At 31.1% G+C, this 22,909-nt stretch overlaps 1 protein-coding gene across 6 annotated transcripts in view; it reads left to right on the top strand.

Moving 5' to 3' along the window:
- LOC127289465 (protein pangolin, isoforms A/H/I/S) overlaps positions 1 to 22,909 on the top strand; it is a 194,249-nt gene that overhangs the window by 160,974 nt on the left and 10,366 nt on the right. For 4 of the 6 annotated variants that reach the window (XM_051317409.1, XM_051317410.1, XM_051317411.1 and 1 more), the window contains one exon: positions 10,003 to 10,072. In XM_051317409.1, coding sequence (XP_051173366.1) covers positions 10,003 to 10,072 — 70 coding nt within the window. Of the gene's footprint in view, positions 1 to 10,002; positions 10,073 to 12,406; positions 12,648 to 22,909 lie in introns of all 6 variants that reach the window. The other 2 variants (XM_051317412.1, XM_051317413.1) reach the window with 1 other exon arrangement.

The raw sequence follows: 22,909 nt of genomic DNA on the forward strand, positions 1-22,909 counted from the left end.
ATACTGTTCTTACATTCATTTAAAGAAATTGCATGCATTGTTGCTTGCTTACTGCTATTTTACCTGTTAGATAAATAGAAATTTTAAATTTCATTACTCTTCTCATATATAATGAAATCATACAGCATATAAATTTCCTTATTTCAATCCTAAAATCTAAATATTTTTTTTTAAACTATCACTAGCGAATAATGTTTTGGGTCAGGATTCGGTAAAATATTCATGTTAATTGACAAAATCGAATGGAAATAAATTATTGGAAATCATAAAAGGATGCAATAATTGGGATAAATTAATTCTTACACAATTAATATTAAGTGTAGAAAGTGCAATTATAACTATTTATCCTAATTATTGAAAGCATCAACTCTTAAAAAATTATCATTTCCAATAGTTTATTTCACCATATTTTGTCGATTAACATAAATATTTTACATCTAACCCAATCCTGAACCAATTATGTCAGAATTTGGTCAATATAATCCGCCAGAGTATTTAGAAAATAAAAACAAAACAAATCTTTAATATTCTATAAATTAGCTTTCATAAACAAAATTTTAAAAAAATTTAAGAAGAAATGTGCAACAATTTAAGAGCATTTGAACCTTCGTAACATCACAAATCATGGCGCATGACACGCAAACTTCTCAGGTATGTGAAAAGCACAATTTTGAATATTTTTTAAAAAAAAACCTTTTGGAAAATGTTCCGAATAACATAGACTCTGTCTGTTATGTGCGGAAAATTCAAAATTTTGCGTTTGAAACGTTTTTTAAACAATGTTTAAGTTGGTTGTCACAAGTAAGGAAAAATACACAAATTGCTTATATGTAGGCCATTTTTGGAAAGACGAGGATAAAAATTGGAAAATTGTTATGTAATTTATCAAATATTTTAATTAATTTTATTATAAATAATAATAATAATTAAAATTGTTTATTACTAATTAAAAAATAAATTGTTGTTGTTTATTTACTTTTGTCAAAAAGCACATATAAAAAAGCATTTTTTTGACAGCTTTTAAAATTTTTCATCTCAATTTTGTAAAAAATAAAGGCCAAAAAACCAATTTATTTTTCAATTTTTCAACTAAATAATTATTGTTTTTTATTTAAAAAATTGAAAAATGATTGAATTTTCAACCTTTTTTACAATATTGAGATGAATAATTTAAAAAATTCTCAAAAAATTGCTTTTTTATAAGTGCTATCTGAAAAAAGTACATAAATAAAAAAAACAATAATTATTTATTTAAAAAATTGAAAATAATTGGATATTCAACTTTTTGTACAATATTGAGAATAGCAATTTAAAAAATTGTCAAAAAATTGCTTTTTTATATGTACTTTTTGAAAAATTTATATGAAAAACAATAATTATTTATTTAAAAAGTTGAAGAATAATCTGCTTTTTAGCCATTATTTTTTACAACATTGAGATAAGTAATTTGAAAAATTCTCCAAAAACTGCTTTTTGAAAAATGCAATTTATATGTGTTTTTTTAATAAAAAAGAATAATTATTGATTTAAAAAATTGAAAACTAATTCAATTTTTAAATATTACGTTTCACAATTTTTAAATTGGTAAATTTCAAAATTAGGAAAAAACTGCATTTTTGTACGTTTTTTTTTTAAGTGAATAAACAACAACAATTTATTGTTTAATTAGTAATAAACAATTTTAATTATTATTATTATTTATAATAAAATTAATTTAAATATTTGATAAATTACATAAGAATTTTCCAATTTTTATCCTAGTCTTTCCAAAAATGGCCTACATATAAGCAATTCGTGTATTTTTCCTTACTTGTGACAACCAATTTAAACATTGTTTAAAAAACGTTTTAAACGCAAAATTTTGAATTTTCCGCACATAACAGACAGAGTCTATGTTATTCTGAACATTTTCCAAAAGGTTTTTTTTAAAAAATATTCAAAATTGTGCTTTTCACATACCTGAGAAGTTTGCGTGTCATGCGCCATGATTTGTGACGTCACGAAGGTTCAAATGCTCTTAATTACTTACTTTTAAATATCCCTACTACAAATGTTGAATCAGGTACAATTCTTCAAAAAGTTCGATATAATGCCTTTCGACTTATAAACGGTTGACTTTACACTTACGGGTCTAACTTGGTTCTTCTTGGATTTTATTCGAAAAATAAAATGAATTTTAATCTTTTTGAATACTGAAATTTTATTTTGAATTTGCTTAGAAATGGATTAATTCGGAATTATGAGATCTGCACTAAAGAAAGTTATGATGCTTCTAAACCTCCTCCGTTTCTGGGGTCCTATTCTCGAAATCATTCGAATATTGTTCGTATGCGAGCAAATTCGATGGGTAAGTTTCGTGCACGAAGCAACAACCGTATTCTCGAGCACCATTCGAAACTTCGTTCGACGATCGTTCGTAGACGAATAGGTTGTACAGTGTTGCCGTCGTTTATTTCTAGTGACTTTCCAGTGTAATTTTTTTGAACCAATGAAATTACTTATGATATAAGAAATATTTATTGACTGCATCATCATTATTATTATTATTATTTTTTTTTGTTTTTTTTTTGTTTTTCGTAGGATGTAAAAAAATCTGCTACACCAAGGAGGGAATTGCAACTCCAAGGATCAGACGCCTTGGAGCCCGGCTCTCCAGGTTGTGCGGGGTTTAGCTTTCTCCTGCCGACCCGCTAAAAGAAACACCCTTTGGCTGGACACTTTTCACTACGGAACTGCCGTCTGGCTTTAAACTTCGTAGGTGAAGGTCCCTGGGATTTCGCTTGCGCGACCATGCCTTTTGCCAATCTTCCTGGCCTATTTATTTTTCGTACGAGCGAGAGTCTTCTTAGCTTCCTCTAGGGCTGACCTGAAGATTCCGCATCCTCCACTGCCTGCGACGTGATTCGTACTGATTTTTTTGTCGCTCGATTTCTTGCATAAGAAGCAGCTTGGGCTCTTCTTACAGTCCGCATACTTATGACCGGCTTCTCCGCATCTGAAACACGCAGCCGATCTATCTTCTGCTGCACAACTCCTTGCTATATGGCCATAGCCAAGACATCGATGACACCGTAGTACCATCACTCTTCTTTTAATTGGGCAGCACATAAAACCCACTTTTATGTGCCCCAATTTTTCTAATCTGTCCGCTTCATCTGGGTTGGTGATAACAACCGCGAGCTTCATTCCTCTGCGATTGGGTCCTAGGACCGTCACTTTCCTGCTTTCTGACTTTCCAATTCCTCTATCTAACACTTCCTGTACAGAATTATTATTATTATTATTACTATTATTATTATTATTATTATTATTATTATTCTCATTATTATTATTATTATTATGAATGAAACTCTATAATTGATTACAATTCGAAACTTTGAATCCCTTTTAATATGTGTACATAATATTATTAAATAATACTACTGCGCATGAGCAGTACCAAAATTCGAACACGAAACTGTTGCTTCGAGTGGTTAGGACCACTCGTTGCATTTCACTCGAATCGTTTCGTCTATGAAGGCCTAGTGAACAGTTCGAGAATACAGTTTTCGACAAAGTTATTCGAAAGTCTTCGATTCGTGCACGGAACTCATTTCGAGAATAGCACCCCTGAGTATGTCTCAGTTTTTACCAATTTTGATTGGCTTTGTTATAGAAAATTTCCAAGAGAGCCAATCAAAATTGGTCAAAACTCTGGCATATTCAGAAATGGAGAAGGTATACAAACGCCTTTAGGATGCAGTTCCATGTCGGTGTGAATACAGAATGCAAACCAGAAAATCATGAGTGCAGAAGAGATAGAAAGATATCGCTATCATTTTCACTCTCATGATATTCCGCTTTGCATTCTGTAATCGCGTCTCTTAGTATCAAATTTTAAAAAAGTATTTTATAATTGTAGAACCAAAATGTCACAAAGCGAAATTTTGATACCAGAAATATTAAATTTAAAAAAAATTATACGAAATTTAGTAAAGTTATATCAAATACGTTTAATAAATTTTAATATAACTTTACTAAATTTCATATAAGTTTTTTAAAGTTTAAAATTTCTGATATCAAAATTTCGCTTTGTCGCATTTTATTCTAAAATAATTTTATAAAATTTGATACTAACTTTCTTTTCGCGTAAGAAAGACAGACTGTTAGCGTTCTAGGCCCTAAAGTTTTGTAAAGATATCGTTATTTCGTTTCGCTCGCCAGATGGAACCAATGATTAATATAGGAATCTTTAATTAAAATTTTCCATGAAAACAATCTAGAATTAATCTTTGAATGGAATTCGTTACAAGAGATTAGATTAATTTCTAATATTTCACTGAAAATAGTCTAGAATTAACTTTCGGATTGCTTTTGATACACGAGATTAAATTTCGTGCAAGCAAGAGATGGATTATGATTCGATCAAGGAACTAGGTATCAGGATGCCAGATACTATTCATACCTGCCGAGGAATACCTTCACCTTTTTGGCTTCTGGAACACTTTCTCCAACGCCTGTTGGACTTCTTCTTCCTGGATAAGTCAATCCAGGTCGCGGGTCTCCAATGTGACCTAGATCTACGATCTGCACCGCTTCCAACCGCTTTGTTGACCTTAGCGATAAATGCCTTCTAATTGGAATCCCCTCCGATTTTGATCAGGATATCTCCCTTTCTTGTAGGCCTTGCGACTACTACGTGCGTGTGGCTGCCGTCCAGATTCACTTCTCTCCGACGTTTGCTTTATGTCGGCATTCGTTGTTCCTGTTTCGACTCGGATTACCATTGTAGATTCACTCTCTGCTTTCTCACTGGTTTGCTTAGGATTCGGTGTTACCGTCACCTTTGCAATCTTTTTGACAAAAGGTGTCTCCTCTTGCATCTTCTTCTTCGTCTCAGCGTCAGTCTTCTCTGGACTGACAAAGTTTTTACTTCGCTTCTGCGCCTCTACGATTACGCGCCAAAGTCGCTTTTCATGGATACGATCTCTTTTTCTGCTCCACTCTTCCCGTATCACCTTCGCATTGCCCATTGTTTCGCGCTATCAAACTTGATGCAAAATAACCTACTGAGAAACCAGTCCTTGTCCAGAATTTATCTTACTTACAATGAAAGGTTATGAATCCATTCTGGTTTAACAAACGCTTAGCGTTGATGTCTAACCTATCAGAGTTCAAGTCATTATCACACAGACTTTCGTCTGCCAAACTGTGATATAATTACCTAACGATAATGCCGCCATACTTTTGGTATATACCTGAACCTGCTCCATTTTCGATTTTTGGATGCATCTGTGTACCATATCTCAACCCAAAGTGGAAAAACTTATTTCCATTCCTCTTTGAAAGGAATAATTATCTTGAATTTTGAGTCTTCTACTTCCCCTCGTGGGAGCTTTGAACTGCCATAGGTGAAAAAGATATTCTTCTGTAGGGTACCAGTTCTCTCTCATTTCGGAAATTTACGTACAGATACATCAGCTCCTCCAAAAACTTTTTTGTGAAGTTTTATCATGTGCTCTTCTGATAAAGAAAAAGACTAGTTGTAATTTCACGTTCAGCCCATTATGTCCATATCTTTTTGCCTACATGAAAAAATGCCCGGAAGGGCTTCCTGAAGATTTCGACAATAATTTCTGCCTCAAATCCGTTGAATTTCTGATTCCGACAAAAAATATATGACAAAAGCATTCCTTAATGAAAATCTGTCATCTCATCTCAGCATTTTTGACGTGTGTCGAATATCAAAACGGAAATTTTTATCAGATTTTATTATGCGTTGAAAGCTAATTTGTCAATATTTTCTAAATTATATGGTAAAAATTATGTATACTATAATGGTGGCACATTATTTCTTAACTTTATATTTATTAAAAGAAAGATTATTTTTTTAATTCCTTATTTTGCCTTGTAATATCTTACGCTCTGATGGTAGTTGAGAAGTAGTGAGCAGCAATAGCCCACCTACTGTTATTCGACTACCAAATCATGCGTAATTGAACAAACAGTCCTATTGTCCAAATGTCGTTTAAAATATTGATCAGACGGCTTGTTCAAGAAATCTTTTTTTACTAGATTTTTATAACTCCAATAAGAAGCAAAAAGTTAAAAAGAATTGAAAATATTTTCCTTTCGTGGAAAATGATAAATAAATCAATCTATTCCATTTTAATACTTCATGAACTGTTCAATTCTTTTAAATCTCCAAACTACTCCTTTATAAGTAGCATTCCAAATTAATCATATATTCTACAGCTAGCTGATATAGTTGCTTGACAAATTGTTCCATTTGTGTACTGAAAATCGAAGATTAAAGTTTTTGAGACCGACAATTTTTTTTCTGCATACAATTTCAAAACGGTATTAAAAATAATTGAATTACGCTTATTTTTAATTATTCCAAATGAATACAAAAGAATTAGACAGAAATGGAATTCAGATAAATTAAAAATTTTTCTTCCCAGATAGCACCGAACTTTACAAGAAGTTAACAGCGATTAGTTTGATATCGTTAACTTCCCAGAAGTTTTAAATGTTCTCGGAGTTTAAGTTAACACAGTTAACTTGTTGCAAGTTAGAAAAGTAAATTTGCTGAATGTTTTCCTTTGAAATTTTACACAAAATTTTTAGGGTAAACTTAAAAATCTATTTTCATGCACAGATGTTTTCTGTGGCAGCTATAGCTGCCCAATACTTTTTAATTACATTTCCCTATAGAGAAGCTATGGATGTAATAAAATACATACATCTTGAAAAAAATATTTTTTTTAATTTTGAATTTATCAGAAAAAACTTCTTGCAAAATTTATGCAAACTTATACTAAAAAAAACTTTCGTCAAATTTAGAATTATAAATTTCAGCAAGTTAACAGTGGTAACTCTGAGGACATTTAAAACTTCTAGGAAGTTAACAGTGTTAACTTCCGAACTTATGGCCGTTAACTTCCTGCAAACTTTGGTGCTATCTGGGTTAATTCATCGCTTCTTACTGGGAAGATTACGTCAATAATAATCAAGTTACCTGAAACAGCCAAAAGTCAAATATTTTGTTGATTTAAAAACATAACTAAAAAAATTAAGAACAACTTATTTCTTCTATTTTATGGTGAAACGAAATGTTTGCGATTCTTTTGCGGAAGCCTTGTAATTCTATTTTACTTTGGCCATTAACTGTATGAAGTAGGTCAGTCGATAAGGTTGGGTAATCAAGATTGAATTAAGTAGTATGTGTTAAGTTGGTTTTCATTGTCTCCACTCGCTATTTGTCATAATTCTCGTCAACTACCGCACCCTGCTCTAGTGAAAATTTAGTAACTTTAAAGTAACTTTTCATTTTAACAATAAAATCACTAAATTTTCACTAGAACAGGGTGCGATAGTTGACGAGAATTATGACAAATGACGAATGGGGACAATGGAAACCAACCGTTACAAAATAATTCGTCTGCTGTCCTGTGAAAAGTCGTGACACTTCTATAATAATTTTATTAGTTTATGGCGTATGGTGTAAAGGCCAACTCACAACAGATTTTTTGGAGTTCTAACTTGGCAGCGGTAGTGACCGTTCGTTCTACCACGTGCTCTCCGACGTGTTCTTCAAAGTTTGTTCTAATCCTGATTTTTTCTGAATTTTGTTCTATAAGCGAGTGTGACTTCTTCCCTCGCCCATCGTAACCTTTTTGTGAAATATCCAAATTTTTTGTGTCACCCTGTGGACCCATTTTATTATTTTATTCTGTTCCGTGTGACTTTTCATGAATTTTACTGGTTTTATCTGAGTTTGAAGTGACTCACTGTTATCGTGCTGTGACCTCTGCTGTTTATAATGCTTTGTGGAACTATGTAAACATCTTTTGTATATCTGCGGTGTTACCTTGCAGTGTTGTGGTCTTCGACAGTTTAATATCTTAACTGTATACCCCTTGTTCAAGGTTTAAGCATATTTAAGGTGTTTGAAACCCGATGTTGACCTTTTCCCGCCTTACAAGTACAATTGATGTTTCTCACTCAATCTGAGTTTGTGTCTCATTGTTTTACCCAGAGGGAGCTCGACTTCAGTAGTCTTACTTTAACCTTCCATTGTTTTATTTTTCTGATAGAAAGTTAGAAATTGTTATTGAGATCAATTATATATATATCAATGTATGCCCTATACGCTTTGAATTCAATTCTCGCATGTATTCTTCTCATGAGAATTTATTATGATTCATGAATGAATTCAACGTATGGCAAATTCATTTTCCTTGTACTCGACTTGTCCGTTTCCAAGCGAACAATATAGTTGATTCAATCTCAAATTTCCTTTAAGCTGGATTTACTTTGCTGTTGCCTAACCTGTATTACCAACAGTGTAGCATATAGTGTATTCTAGAACTTTTTCGTCTTCTAAGTTTATTGTTCTGACATTTGGCTAAGCCTCAAGTCATTTAAGAAGAAGAAGAATAACAGATTCTTAAACGGTAACACAATCGCAATCGTAAGCATGAATTGGAGAAGGACAAAGAAATATGTCTATCCTTTTCTTACTCGTTCTCAAGATTGCGTTTCAATTTACGTTTCTGATTAAGAATCTATTCTGCTTATGTCTTAATCAATGTATTTACAATATACCACGAAGTAATAAAATTATTATTGAAGTGTTACGACATTTCAATATGAAATTGGGTGTACTAAGGGACAGTATCCGAACATGGACCTAAACATGAAGTAGTACAAGGAGCACTCACTCTATAAGCCGTTTTGAAAAATTGTGGCTCCACTTTATAAGAATTATTCACAGAAATTTGATAACAACGATTTTGACGCCTCTAGCGAAAAAGCGAGGTACTACCGATCACGTGGTTTTGTTTTCTGCTTGAACTTCGTGCCGTTTTTGAGAAAATCGATTTTTTAGGTTAATAAAGTTAAAATGGATTAGTACAAACTTTGCAAATATTTTATTTTTGGCTCATATTTTGTAAAATTCTTTCCTTCTCTTTTAGGTAACTTGATGTTTTACGTAGTCTTGGCTTCGTACGATCTTATTACAATAAAAAATTTCATATAACTAATTATTACAGTAGTTCTTGTATATTTTTTATATTTATTTTTTACTGTATTTAAGACTTCCTTTTTTTAAAAAAATCATGTACCATTTTTCTATCATTCCTTTTATAGTTGCAAAAAAATTTTAGAAAAAAATGGGCCTGTTAGAAATTTAAAAAAATTTTTTTTTACCTTACTTTAAATTTTCCAATACTTTCTTTATATTTTCTAATTGCTTTTTATTACATTACTATCAATTACTTGTTATTTAGTAGGTACTTATTTCTCTGCATTTAATTTCTGTCTTTTCTATCACCAATATTCTTTTCCTTATTAATTAAGAATTATTAAACCCCTAAATGTCATTTGATCTATATAGTTTAATACTTAAGTATACGATTTAGACTGAAAACACCCTATTAAAAGAATTATTTTTCATTCGTAACAAACTACAATACTACCTTAATTTTTCCGACATCTTAATTATATCTCATCTATCTGGACGTTAGAATTCAAATGTCCCAACTACCCTTAAAATTAAAACAATGTTTGAGATATACAATTACCAGTGTATAATTTTTTGTAGCAAATTTAATATTAAGTGCTTTGAGTTATATACTACAACTTCTTACATTAATCTTTATGTAATTTCACAGTAAATTCGCAATATTACATTCTCATAAGTGTCGCTCCGTGACAAAAGGTACCTTAGTTAAAAAAAATTGATTTTGAGTTTTTGATGTTAATCGAGAGATTTTGAGTTGCTCTATCACATTTAAAATTAAGAAATTATTTATGTCAATTGCATTTTGACAAAATAACGTTTCAAAAATGGATATTTTCTGGAAGCTAAGGTACCTTTTGTCGCGATGCTTCATATATTACAAATACCGCCTTAACGGTCATAAAAACGTAAGAAATTGTACTATGTAATAGTAAAGATAAGATTATTGATAACTGTAATTAAAATTATATATAACATAATTATTTCATTTGTAGGTAACAATATGAAAAAATGTCGTGCAAGGTATGGTCTGGATCAACAAAGTCAGTGGTGTAAACCATGCAGGTACGTTAAAAAAAATATAAAGCATAAATTAAGTCACAAGATCTTCACATGTAGCGTTCCATTTATAATTTTTCAGAATTTTTACAAAAGAGATAATATCAATGATTAATTAAGCATTATGTTCAGCATAATTTTATATGCAAATGTTGATAGTCATAGAATTCATAAAATCTTTCAAAATAACCTATTAGTTATTCTAAAAATTATTATTTTTATAATATAATCGTAGCGTTTAATTTAAAAGACTTTTTGCTAAAATAATACTTTATTACTTTTTTCCGGAAAGTTAATGTTATTTGGATCTTGTGCAAAATAAACATTAATCATTTTTGTCATACTTATATATGTTTGCATATTTATTAACTTGTTTCGTTATCCACATGTAGTTGTATTTTAAATGAATAATTAAAAAAAACATTTTTTAAAATAATTCTTCAGAAAATGTGTCAAATACAACAAAAATTAAAAGTTTTTCTAATGTTAATTCCCACTTAAAAATGTTGCTCGAAATAACTAAAAAAATTCTCACAATTCCGATAAAAACTTTCATGAGATCTCTGTTTCAATTGTTGGCGACAGAAAAAACGAATATTCCATGATACTTAGCAGGTACCAAAAAGTGGTCCATACTTACTGTGTACGTCATTTGATCTCGTTATATTATTCAGTGATTTAACTCCAAACTTCGAAGCGTTTAGTTGTAAAGATCCCTAAAGGTTACGTTGATATAAAAATACCCGCCTATGAGCAAATGTCTAGAGCAAAAGTTGACTGAACATGTAAATTAAATATTCGTAAAATATTTGGCGTAAATATTTGCAAAAATACTGAGCTACACATAAAGCCAATCCTTATGCGTCCTAATTTCTTCATCCTATCAGCATTCTCTTGGTAGGTAATTACAACCGCGAGCTTCATTCTTTGTTGGTTAGGTCCTAGGATCGTCAGTTTCCTGGACCTCTACTTTCTGGGTAAGGAAATCCAGATCGCGTATCTTCAATGTGAACTGGATTCACGGTCTGCACCATCCCGATACTTCTATCCGGTTTGGTGACCTCAGCTGTGAATATGAATATGCTCATTATTGAAGTCTCCTCCAAAGTTTTTACTTCCTTTCTGTACCTCTATGACTGCGCGCCAAAGCCGCTTCTAATGCATATGCTTTCTTTTCCTGTTTCGCTCTTCCTGGTCCACCTCCGCATAGCCCATAGTACCACCAACGTTGCTATCTCCATTATCTGCTAGGGCGTTGTCTTCGCCTCCCTGACTAGATCCGGAAGAGTCCATCCTTAATAGGCATGTTTACATTTTTCTGGACTTCGCAAGACTTTGACATCTTTGCGATCTCCTCCTCGATCCTTTGAAGACAGTCAGCTTCCTCCTGTCTGTGCTTTAAACAATTCTCGCGTTCTTCTTCAATTGTCTCGTTGTCTAGAAAAAACGGAATCAAACTTCTTTCGCTGCTGACACTAGAAACACTTCCTCTTCTACTTCCAAGTCTTTTCAAACGGACCTAGGAAATCTTTAGAAATTGGATGCCCCATAGTCCATCATCCTTGTAGCATTGAATGCTGCAGCATCCAAAGTGTCCAATACTGCAGTACTGTTGTAAGTGGATTTCGACTTGCTGACTGTCAGCACCAGTGGCTGTGGGGTATCCCTTCCTTTCACCGTAAACGTCTTTACTTAAATCTTTGCTTTCCATATCTCCTTTTCTCCTTACCTTACACCTTGGTTTTTGGATGTACTTTAATAAAAAGCCCCGCCACCAAGACAAGGTCTACCATGATTTTTGGTAGTGGACATCCATTGGCGAGGTGTCTGTTTCTTTTACGTTGATAAGAATTATTTTTTTATTTTTCATAAATATTTACGCCAAATATTTTGCGGATATTAAATTCACATGTTCAGTCAACGTTCTTCTTAAAATTTAACGGAGAATTATTTATATTTTTAGTTCACATTTACAGAACCTTAGCTGATCTATGCAAATCAACACTCTGAAGTTTGCACTAAAAACTAAAATAAATTTTTATTATGAACATTATTTAAAATAATTGTTATATAATAATAAATAATTGTGAATATTAAATAAAAAATTTTATTATGTTTTATGATAATGAGAAATAACGATATATATTAAAGTGTATTCTGACATATTTTCTGAATAGTTATTATTAAAACTTAATGTTCTTCTCGACAACACATGTAAATTACAAACGTTCATGAAAAATTACTTGTGGATAACGATTTATTATGGATTCTTAAATGGGGATTATTTAAATAAATGTCACCACAAAATCCCCTTTAATGGCTGGTGGTTAATTTTGGCAGCCCAGTGGAGCACGGAGCGGGGATGGGCATCCACGCTAGCATTATCCATCATGGTGTGGGAAGTAGCGCGGGGGCTGGGGTCGGAGCTGGAGGTGGTGGCGGAACGGTAGCAGCGTCAGCTGCACCGTCAAATACCAATGCTGCCTCCAACACTTCCTCGCCTCAGCAAGAACCCACTTATGTAAATCTCTAGTCAAGCCTATCACCTCCCTACTACTGCAACACTTCTTCTTAAACAGTGGTCAGTCCCGAAAGTGATCTAAGGGTTCGCCAGCTCTCACTCGGCTTATTAACCGTTCATTGATTATCTTTGCAATTTATTTATATAATATTTAACTAAGAAGATACATATTTAAGTGTTGTCCAATATATTTATTATAAATTCTATGAGCGGAAGGAACAGAGTGAGTAGCTAAGCGATCTCATAGTACTCGCATTGTTTCTCATTGTTGTGGCTCTTTTAAGCTTATTGTTATTTATCGTTTTTTAATTTTATATTTTTTCGGTGTTGCCCTTGGCATGACTAAACTGCAAATCATGCATTTACACGCCTGTGTTTACATATAAATATGTATGTATGCACATTACATATGTAAAACTCTGTATCTTAATTATTTACAATTTTAGTTTATTCAGTCAGTTAACTTTTGCCTATATATATTTATATTCCTATTCATCTTTTTATCCTATTGAATTAGGTATTAGTACTTTATGGAATATATCAAATTTTAATAATTTTTCATTCTAAATTCATTTAGTGAATTACACTACTTTTTAGACATTTAACAACTTTTTATTTGTTATAATTAATTTTTTCTGCGAAATAAAATTCCAAACACCTAGGTAAAACATCTTTAACTGGAAAAAGTCAGGAAAATGCAAATACTATGGTAATCCTGTTAATTTACGAGATTATGTTGATATGAGGGAAATATAAATGTTTTTCTATTTTGTCAGCAGATATGTTTATTTCTTGTATAATTTTTGTCCACCGATGATGAACATGTTCAGGGTAATAATTTATGACAATTAATAAAAATTAAATAATACCCCTGGGACTTTCTATGATTATCCTAATTTCCGAAAGCAGACGGATGTCTCTTCTCACTGACGCTTAGAGTCCCTGGGCAAGACGTCCTATAGCTTCACATTTCGCAATGGCTTTAGTGGTTCTTCGGTTTTTTCTTCCAGTCTGTATTCTCGACGAGGTTAAAGGAAGGCCACTTCCGGTACCCAAAATATATTAATATTCTTTTATGTCCGAGGTATTAAATAATTTATTAACTACTGTAAGATTTGAAATAGTTTGCATTTAACAATCCTTACGTGAAGCATTTTGTCTAAATAAATTTTATTAAATATTTATCTTGCTCACCCAACGCAAGCGTAAAATTTTTATCAAGATTTAATAATGAGTTGGGTCCGTGCCTGGACTATATCAGTATTATATAGTTCGTAATTGGTAAAAATGTTTCATAGTTATATCGAATATTTGAATTCTATGGAAATAAGAATATTAAAAAGTAAGGCTAAAATTACACTACAAAATGTTTCTGAATATAATTTTACAATGAAAGTACAACGACTATATAGAATGTAGTAACATTGTTAAAGGCCTAAAATAGTGTGTTTTCATGCTACACAAAACTGATTAAATTTTTTACAAGTACATAAATCTGATATAAACCAACGCTTATTTTTTGCTACAAAAGGCATCTAAAGACATCAGAGTATTTACGATAATGTAGATATTAAACCGGGTCATTTCATCCTTGATGTCATACAACATGCTTACTATTCTATTTGAATTATTTATAAGTCAAAAAATTAAAGTAGAATCGTTTGATCCAGCTTTTTCTTTTTTATCAAAGGATCATTTCTCTATTTTAAAAAACAGTATCCTCTTGATACGAAATAAAAAAATGTTACTTAAGGTGAAAAACGCTGAAATACTTTTTTAACATATTTCGTTTTTAAAAAAATCGTCTATTTTTGTAAAGGTACATAAGAACATTAGCCACCAGAAGAGTATTTTTCTCTGAATATAAGAATACTTTTTTTAAAATATTTAATAAGCTATCAATATATTTTTAATAAATAATTTTATCTTATTATATATCAAGACTTCAATAAATAATTTGATTATGTTTCTTAAATTCTATCTTTCTTAAAAAGATTCTCTGGAGTTTCCGTTGAAAATTCGATGGAAATCTATTGGAAATTTATTTTTGGGACTCCAACAAAATTTCCATGATGCTCTTCCGGAAATCTAACCAAGTTGTAATTGTATTAGCTTTCGAAAATTAATTTAATCACTCACTTACCTGGGCACATCGTGTTGCCAAGGTAATGTTTGTACAGATAGCTTGTCTGATTTGTGTAGCGAAATATCTCAACTGGGACAACTAAAACAGTTTTTAAATATTTCTATACATAATTTACTACATCCATTTTAATTCTTATTTAAGGTAGGTATGGACAAATTCAAAAAAGCAAAAATCTGTATTTTCTCTACTTTAAATAAAAAAAAATTTAGTACATTTAAAAATTGAATAAATTATGTGATTTTAACGAGCAGCGTGCAAGCGCTTGATACGTCAAAAATGTTCTTGTATCAACGCTTACTTAATATGCTTGTCCTGCTCGTTTTTAGTCATTTCTATTATTGTTTTTGCAATAATACTTAGTTAACTTTTGTATGTTTTGTACTAATTGAAAAATTAAAATTTTCGATGAAGCTTTTGTACCACCTAGCTGTAATAAATTATGTACAAAAAATATTTCAAATTCGAAAAGTTTGTTTCAGATGGCCCAATTCAGAAATTTTGATTCTAATCCACAAGCTCTTGTATAAGGCTTTCCAGCTTATATTTAGATGATTTTAATACCAACCCCATAGCATCTGACATTGCAGCAATATTTGGATTAAAGTTAAGAAAATTTAAGTAATATCTGAATATTAAGTTGCAGTAATGCTGTAAGTTCAAATTCTATGTGGGTCATAGCATGATTTACTTAAAATCTATTTCAAATAACGCTTTAATACATGTAACCAATCCTGATATACAGATCGAAAATGCAATTTCTCTTTTTTCTATATGTGAAGTGTTTGTAGTCGAAAATCCAAAGCTTTAACGAAGTGTTTTAACGACCTTCTCGTATTGCAAAGAAAGCTTAAATATTCAATTGGTTTAAATAAAATCAAAGAAAGAGTGTACAAAAACGTCTGATTAAGAATTGAGAAAATCCACCGGCATTCGTTTAGTCGTCGAGAAAGACTGGTTATTAAAATTTCACTTCGATAATACTTACATTAAAATCGGTATCAATAATTGTTTTCTTGGTATGTGTGAACAAACAGTTTTCCTGTTCATATAATATTTGAAACGGTTATCTTATCAATGACCATATTTTTGGGCTTAGTGAAGAGTGACGGAAACATATTTTTGATAGAATGCTGTCAATAGATTCCCGCCGAAATTTCAGAAAATTTTTTCAAAATTACACAAATATGTTTAGGTTTTGGTGTTAATTGGTCCTCTTAATGAGAAATTCAGACTACCTTTTTTACAAGGGAAGTGGAAAATCTGCATAACCCTTGATACCAAAGGCAGATACCTACTACATACCTACAGCTTCTATTACAGTTTGCAAACTTATGATCGACTTCACCGCCTTTGAAGCTCGCAGTCCATCTGTCCGCCGCCTTACAAACTCTTCCTATGTGGCCGTACGCCAGGCACTGGTGGCACTGAACGACCATCACCCTTCTTTTGATTGGGCAACAGATAAAGCCAATTCTTATGCGTCACACTTTCTCCTGTATGTCCACCTCCTGTGGCTTGGTGACTACATCCGCGAGCTTTATTTGCTCGTCGGTTGGGCCCAATACTGTCACTTCCTGGGTTAGGCAATCCAGGTCGCGGATCTTTAGTGTGTCTTGTCGATCCATGGTCTGCACCTTCCTCATGCTTCTAACCGTTTTGGTGACCTCAGTTGTGAATGCTTCCTTATTAGAGTCTCCTCGGATTTTGATCAGAAGATCTCCCCTTCTTGTAGGCCTTGCAACCACAACTTGAGAGTGGCTGACATCCGAATTCACTTCCTTCCGAAGTTTCTTATTCGATTGCTTTGGATTTGCCGTCACCTTCGCAATCTTTTTGATAAGAGCTTTTGATAAGAGCAAGCTTCCTCTTGCTTTCTCTTCTTTGTCTCGGCATCAACCCTCTCCGGACTGTCAAAACTTTTCTTTCGTTTCTACGCCTCTATGACTGCGCACCGAAGCAGCTTCTAATAAATACGCCCTTTTTTCCTGTTCGGCTCTTCCCGGTTCACCTCCGCATAGCCTTTAGCGCTACCAAGGTTGCTATCTCCATTATATGCTAGGGCGTACTTTGTCTTCGTCTCACTGACAAAATTCTGAAGAGTCTTAAGTCCGTCCTTAATAGTCATGTTGATATTCTTCTGTACTTTGCAAGACTTTACCATGTTGGCGAACTCCTCTTCATCTAAAGACGCACTTAAACTCCGGCCTAAACTTTAACCACTTCTCGTGTTCTTCTTTAATTGTCTCTTTGTCTAGGTCAGACGGTATTAAACTTCTTCCGCTGCTGACACTCGAAACGCTTGCAGCACTTCCTCTTCTACTTCCAAGTCTTTCCTCATAGAGATTTTTTGTGATCAAATTATTGTAACTTATTTAGTATTATAATAATTTTAAAAAGCTGTTAAGTTGTATTTTATGGGCTTAATATTTTATAATAAAAAGTTCAATAATGGGAAGTTCACGAAGAGTTTACCGCCAGATCGTCAAGTCAGGCGCCGCACTTGTCCTTCGCTCTCGTTCGATTTTGGTGCGATATCGCTGTGATTCACTTTGCTGCTTTCCTTGATGAGTTGATCAATTAGAAGTCTCCATGATTGGAAATTTATATGATAATAAATTAATATTAAAATAATAAATTTGATAATTTTCCTTTTTCTATTATAATCAGCTTTGCTTTCGGGACGCTGAAAACAATGGGGATTTGTGAAATGTACGAAAGAAAAATAGAAACGAACAATTTAAAATAAAATAGAATATTTAATATAAACTTACTGATATCACAATAATCCCAATGCTGGAAATTATCCAATTTGTAAATAAAGATTTCACAAATGTTATATTCACTCAAGTCAGTGCAAAATGATTTCACGAGGTGAGAGTAACTTCTATACAAAAATCTTAAGGCGCTTGTATACCTCACTGATCCCGTGTATAGTTCTGTCGTGTACCATTGGAGTAAAAGAGACAAAAGATATTTCTGTCCCTTTTACTCCAATGGTACACGACGCAAGTATACTCGAGATCGGTGAGGTATACAAGCGCCTTTACAGCATGGAGAGCAAATACGAGAGCCGAGGATTAGAGAAAAAGTAGCGATTGAAGCGTCGGAATCCTTCGATCAGTTCCGGTGACAATCATCAAATCCCCGTCAGGCCCGTGATTATTTTAACCCTATTACAAAATTTTTTTGAATTGCAAGATCTCTTTCCAAACAAATAGAAGATTATTGTTTGAACGCTAATGGTATTATTACAATAATAATTTATTTATAATACATTTAAAAAATAATTTTTTGATTGTATGTAAATGCTGGAAATGGCATTAATTATATAATGCTATATAAATTATTATCTGTAATGATTAGTAAACTCTTACCAAAAAAGCCGCAACGTTGTTTTAAAAAATGTCTATGAGAAAACATTTAATCATTTTTCGTATGCTTTCTCGTCATATTTTAAAAACTTTAATTTTCTTTAGATTATTATATTATCATTTAAATAACTTTTAATTCATTAACATTGTTTTTGAACAGAAATTTAATTCTTCAATTTTAAATTCAATTTACCAAGTGATAATAATTTATAAAATTAAATCAATATATTTAACTTTCCTCTATTACTCACGTGTTAAAAAATTCTCATACCACAGTAAGTTCACAATAAATTATATAATTAATAATAAGTCAATTAATTATTCGTTTATAAAAATTGAGAAACAATGCGAGCAGTACATGAATCTTATTTTCAAAAGAAGAATACTTCTCTGTGTATTTATTTTTTAACAATTTAAATTTTTTAAACAAATTTTTATTAAGTATCCATATTTCTAATTCAAAAATTTTATGTTTATTATGTTATGAAAACTATCACTTATTGAAACTAAATATTAAAATTTTTTTAATTAAACATATTTTTTTAAATTGTTATTATAAGAAGAAAACAGACTTATGCAGAATAAAACCCTTATGTCAAATCTTCTTTCGAAACGAAAAAGTAGGGTACACCAGTCAAAACCGTTTAGACAGAAAAAATAATTCATTGTTCCTAAAATGTCAAAAGCCGATTTCACTTATGAAACTGTTATTAAAGAAATTACATTATTTAGAAGAAAAAATTTTAGTTTTTAGATAAAAAAAAAAGTCTCTAATTTAAATCGTTAATCAAAAAATAAAACCCTATTGCTCTTGACATCATGATTCATTAATTTTTTCTTGGCTACCTAAAAATATTTCCAAATGCTGTTGTCTACTTTACTACAACCAGCCTTTTACCGAAAATCAGATATTTATGATTCTATTTTATCGACAAGCATATTGAATCCTATCACAGGTAGAGTCAATATCACATTCTTTTTACTGCTGAGAGCTTCAGTGACTGTTTTAAAATTCCGAATTATCTTTAGAATCTTTTTACCACTTGAATTACAACCTTTAAACTTTTTATGCAATTATTTTGATGAATTTAATTTTTTAAATGTTTTCAAAGTTTTTAGTGAAGAAGACCTTTTAGAATCTGATGACTTTTTATCATCTGTCAAAAATCTATTTAAAATATAAGACTGACAGTAAAAATCTTGATCTTCTGAATCAAATATCATTAAATTTGAACTTTTCTTTATGAAAACAGTATCCATTAATGCATTCCCCAAAGTTATATCTTGAACTTTCTTTGTCACTTGAGAATTAATAAATGCAGTTAAAAACGTAAATTATCTGTGATTTCTCAGTCAATGTCTTCCACTTGAAGAAATGAAGAAAACCATCCATTCAGTTTTTTTATTTAGACGTTTTTGGAATATAGCTCATTATAATGGTGCCGTCAGATTTTTTATTTTTCAAATTATTTACTTTTTTTATAATAAAAGTTTTAAATATAATAAAATTTTGTTATTAAACAATTTTTAATTATCTTATCTTTTCCTTTATGAATAAAATTGTAACTTAAAAAGCATTGTTAAAATTTCAATCAGCAATGCAGAATATTAAATAATTCAAAAGTTTTTTAGTCAGGGAAAATAAAAAATTAGTCCGGGAAAAGTCAGAGAATTTTGAAAATAAAATTTTGCGGCCACCCTGCAACCATTATTTATAAAATAGACTGTGACCCCAAAATATCAGCAGTTATTGACATTCATTTCCTCCAATTGTTGGTTTTAACTTAAAGAAATTATTCAAGATTTAAACGTTAACTTTCGGGAAATATATAAATTCATTAATTTATTTCTGAAATAAAGTAGTAATAAAGTCTGTTTATATAATCTGTAAATCTGTATTTGCTATTAAAAACATTTTTAATAATTATTTTTTAAGGCTATTAAATGGTGAATGCTTTAGAAATTGACATTAAATTTACCAAATGTCGATAAATAGTAGTATTTGTGCATTATATCAATAATTGTAAAATAATTATATGAATGCATAACTCGTAAACAAATAACAAACTCAGAATGTGCGCTTTTTCGTAGCATTTTATCATTTAATGATTATTGAAAATCTGATTGATAGTTACACTTGCAAAATTCGTAAATTGCAGTAACTAGAGAAATAAACTAATATAACAATAATACAAAATAATAATTATATAAATTCCAATTAACCTTGAAGAGTTTAGCAAGCTTGCAAAGCGACAATTTTAGTTAATCAAATTGACCCACTTATTTTTAATTCATTAATATGGTACGAAAACTAATATCATTAATTAGAGAACGTACCTATATTAACGTCCACTATCAAATTCACTAAATTAAAGAATTTCGTTTAAAGAAAACTTGAACTTTACATTCATTATATCAACAACAAAAATTTAACTTTTCATTCGAACTTTTCCAGAGTCTTTCCTCAAAATTAATAGAAAAGTTTTCCATAGCTTTAATGTCTCAAGTTTCACCATCAATCTTTCTAAGCGAACATTTTTCTTCTTCGACGAAGCTTTTCAGAAATTACGAAAAATGCTCAAGTTGGCAGCACCAAGTTTCGTAAAGTTTCAGGCAAACATGGCACTGTTTAGCCTGGGTGGGTATTTCTTAATGTATTTTTCGGTGAACAATTCTTCTTCTTTAAAGAACTAGATGATGTTACTTAAAGTTTGATTCCTTCTGCTATTCTTGACTAGGTCTAATTTCACCAGGCTGATAATCCAATTATAATATCACACACCTGGGATTTGTCACGGTTCATATATAAATTACAATATTTAATTTATGTTTAATGTCTCTAATACAATGTATTCATTACGTTCAGATGTGCAAGTTGGCAGCAGATTTAGGAAGTATTTATAATTTTATGTCAATTTAAATAGGCAAAAGCTATCTGATTTCTACATGCAATTTAAACTAATTGCATTAAATTCGAGTTCTATATGTTAGGAAAAATAATGTCAGCGAAGGAGTTTTCTTGTTTTACATTTCCAATGCTATACTAGTAATATTACGTTTTGTTTTTGATTTGGTATAACTGAGCGCATGTACTTCCATAAATGTTTTTAAAATCTCTAATGACGAAAAAAAAGTCAAACTAAATATTTTTAATTTGCTTAAATTTGCAACGCACTGACTTTTGTGTTTTGTTGTTTACTACGCTAGTCTGCGTATACAAATATCTTCGGTAGCGACGTTTGACAAAATCAACAACTTGTTCCAATTTTTTGAGCTGAACATGTACAATTTCCTTTACAAGAACTGATAAAAACTGGTAGGAGTTCTGCTACTCAACTTTACAGGAAATGGTTAATTTTGTACAAGGATTTTCAACAGGGTAGTCCCGGTAACAAGCAAGGAATTAAAAATAATTCAGAATTTCCAGTATTTTTAATGGGTTAATTTCCAGAATTATTTAATTCACTGATGAAGCAAGTGAAAATAGCTAAATTTATTTTTTTTTAAATTGACTTAACAAAACATTTAAATGCGGATTATGCACTACTTTTGCAGACTTAAAATCTTGAAACGAGTAATTTTTACTTGAGTTGAATTAAAATAACATTCTCTCACACTGCACGTGGTCGGGTTAATTCCAATGCGGGTTCAAGGATTAGTAAAATCAATAATTTAATTTATAAAAGATGTTATTTTGCCTGCCGCTAGTCGACATTTAATTATTTTTAATAAAATTGATTTTTAACATTTACTGTAGTATTTTAACAAGAAGGAGGCGAGGTGTGAAATGGGAATAACTCAAATAATAAAAACAAGGCATCGTCGACAATTGGTTTTAATAATCGGAAATTCACTTACAATATACGTCGTCAAATTCTCTATTCAAACGTTGAGGTACATCCATAGAACACTCACACAATTATAATATTAAATATAGATTTATCGATAGTCGACAGTCTTTACAATGGTTGATCCAGGAATGATTTTTCCATCGAACGTGCGTCCTGACGGCGAAAATCGTCGCGCACGCTCCTTTGCCATGACAACATTCAAGGATCAACCCTTAACAAAATTCGCCCTTCTGTTCTAATTTTAGTCGATTATAGGAAAAGTTTTGTTTAATATTTTAAAATAATATTTTCTGCTACAATTTTTCATTGTTCCCCGCTTCTTAACGGAGTTCCATCTACAAAACAAAAATGAATATTACTGGACTCTGGACCATTTATGTTATTTAAAGATAGAAAAAGGGATTAAGAAAATATAAACGAAATTAACTTTAGACATAAATTAATAAATAGAAGTTATTATTCATTAAACTTACATTAGATGATCTGATAATTCCAACAAAGAATAACCACGTAAACTTGTGTACTACATTCAATCAGTAATTCCATTACGTAAAATAGTTACGAAAGCAATTAAAATGAATTTAAATTAAATGTTACCGACTGAGGATGGTATTTTCATAGACGGCAACCTACTGACATGTAAGTTAGCAGGAATTTTAACTATGTTACAAGTAATATAATTATTTTTGACAGTATATCAAAAACATCTTTAACTTTTCAAAACAGCGGATTCCTCATCAAAATCATAACCATTAATCCGATTATGGGTGTATTAAATAGTACTAATATTCTTGGTTTCCAAATATTTGTCCAACTATAGGCTAAAACAAAATTCTCATTTAGCTGGAAATAAGCGTTGGTTTCTTCATTTTAGTTAAATTAATTACTTATTAAATTTTAAGATACAGTAATAATGAAATGTATGCAAGTTTAGTAATTACGTCTAAAAATATT

The sequence above is a fragment of the Leptopilina boulardi genome, unplaced genomic scaffold (genome assembly GCF_019393585.1).
Source record: "Leptopilina boulardi isolate dan_hultmark-lab unplaced genomic scaffold, ZJU_Lbou_2.1 LbouV2_41, whole genome shotgun sequence".
NCBI classification, from domain to species: Eukaryota; Metazoa; Arthropoda; class Insecta; order Hymenoptera; family Figitidae; genus Leptopilina; species Leptopilina boulardi.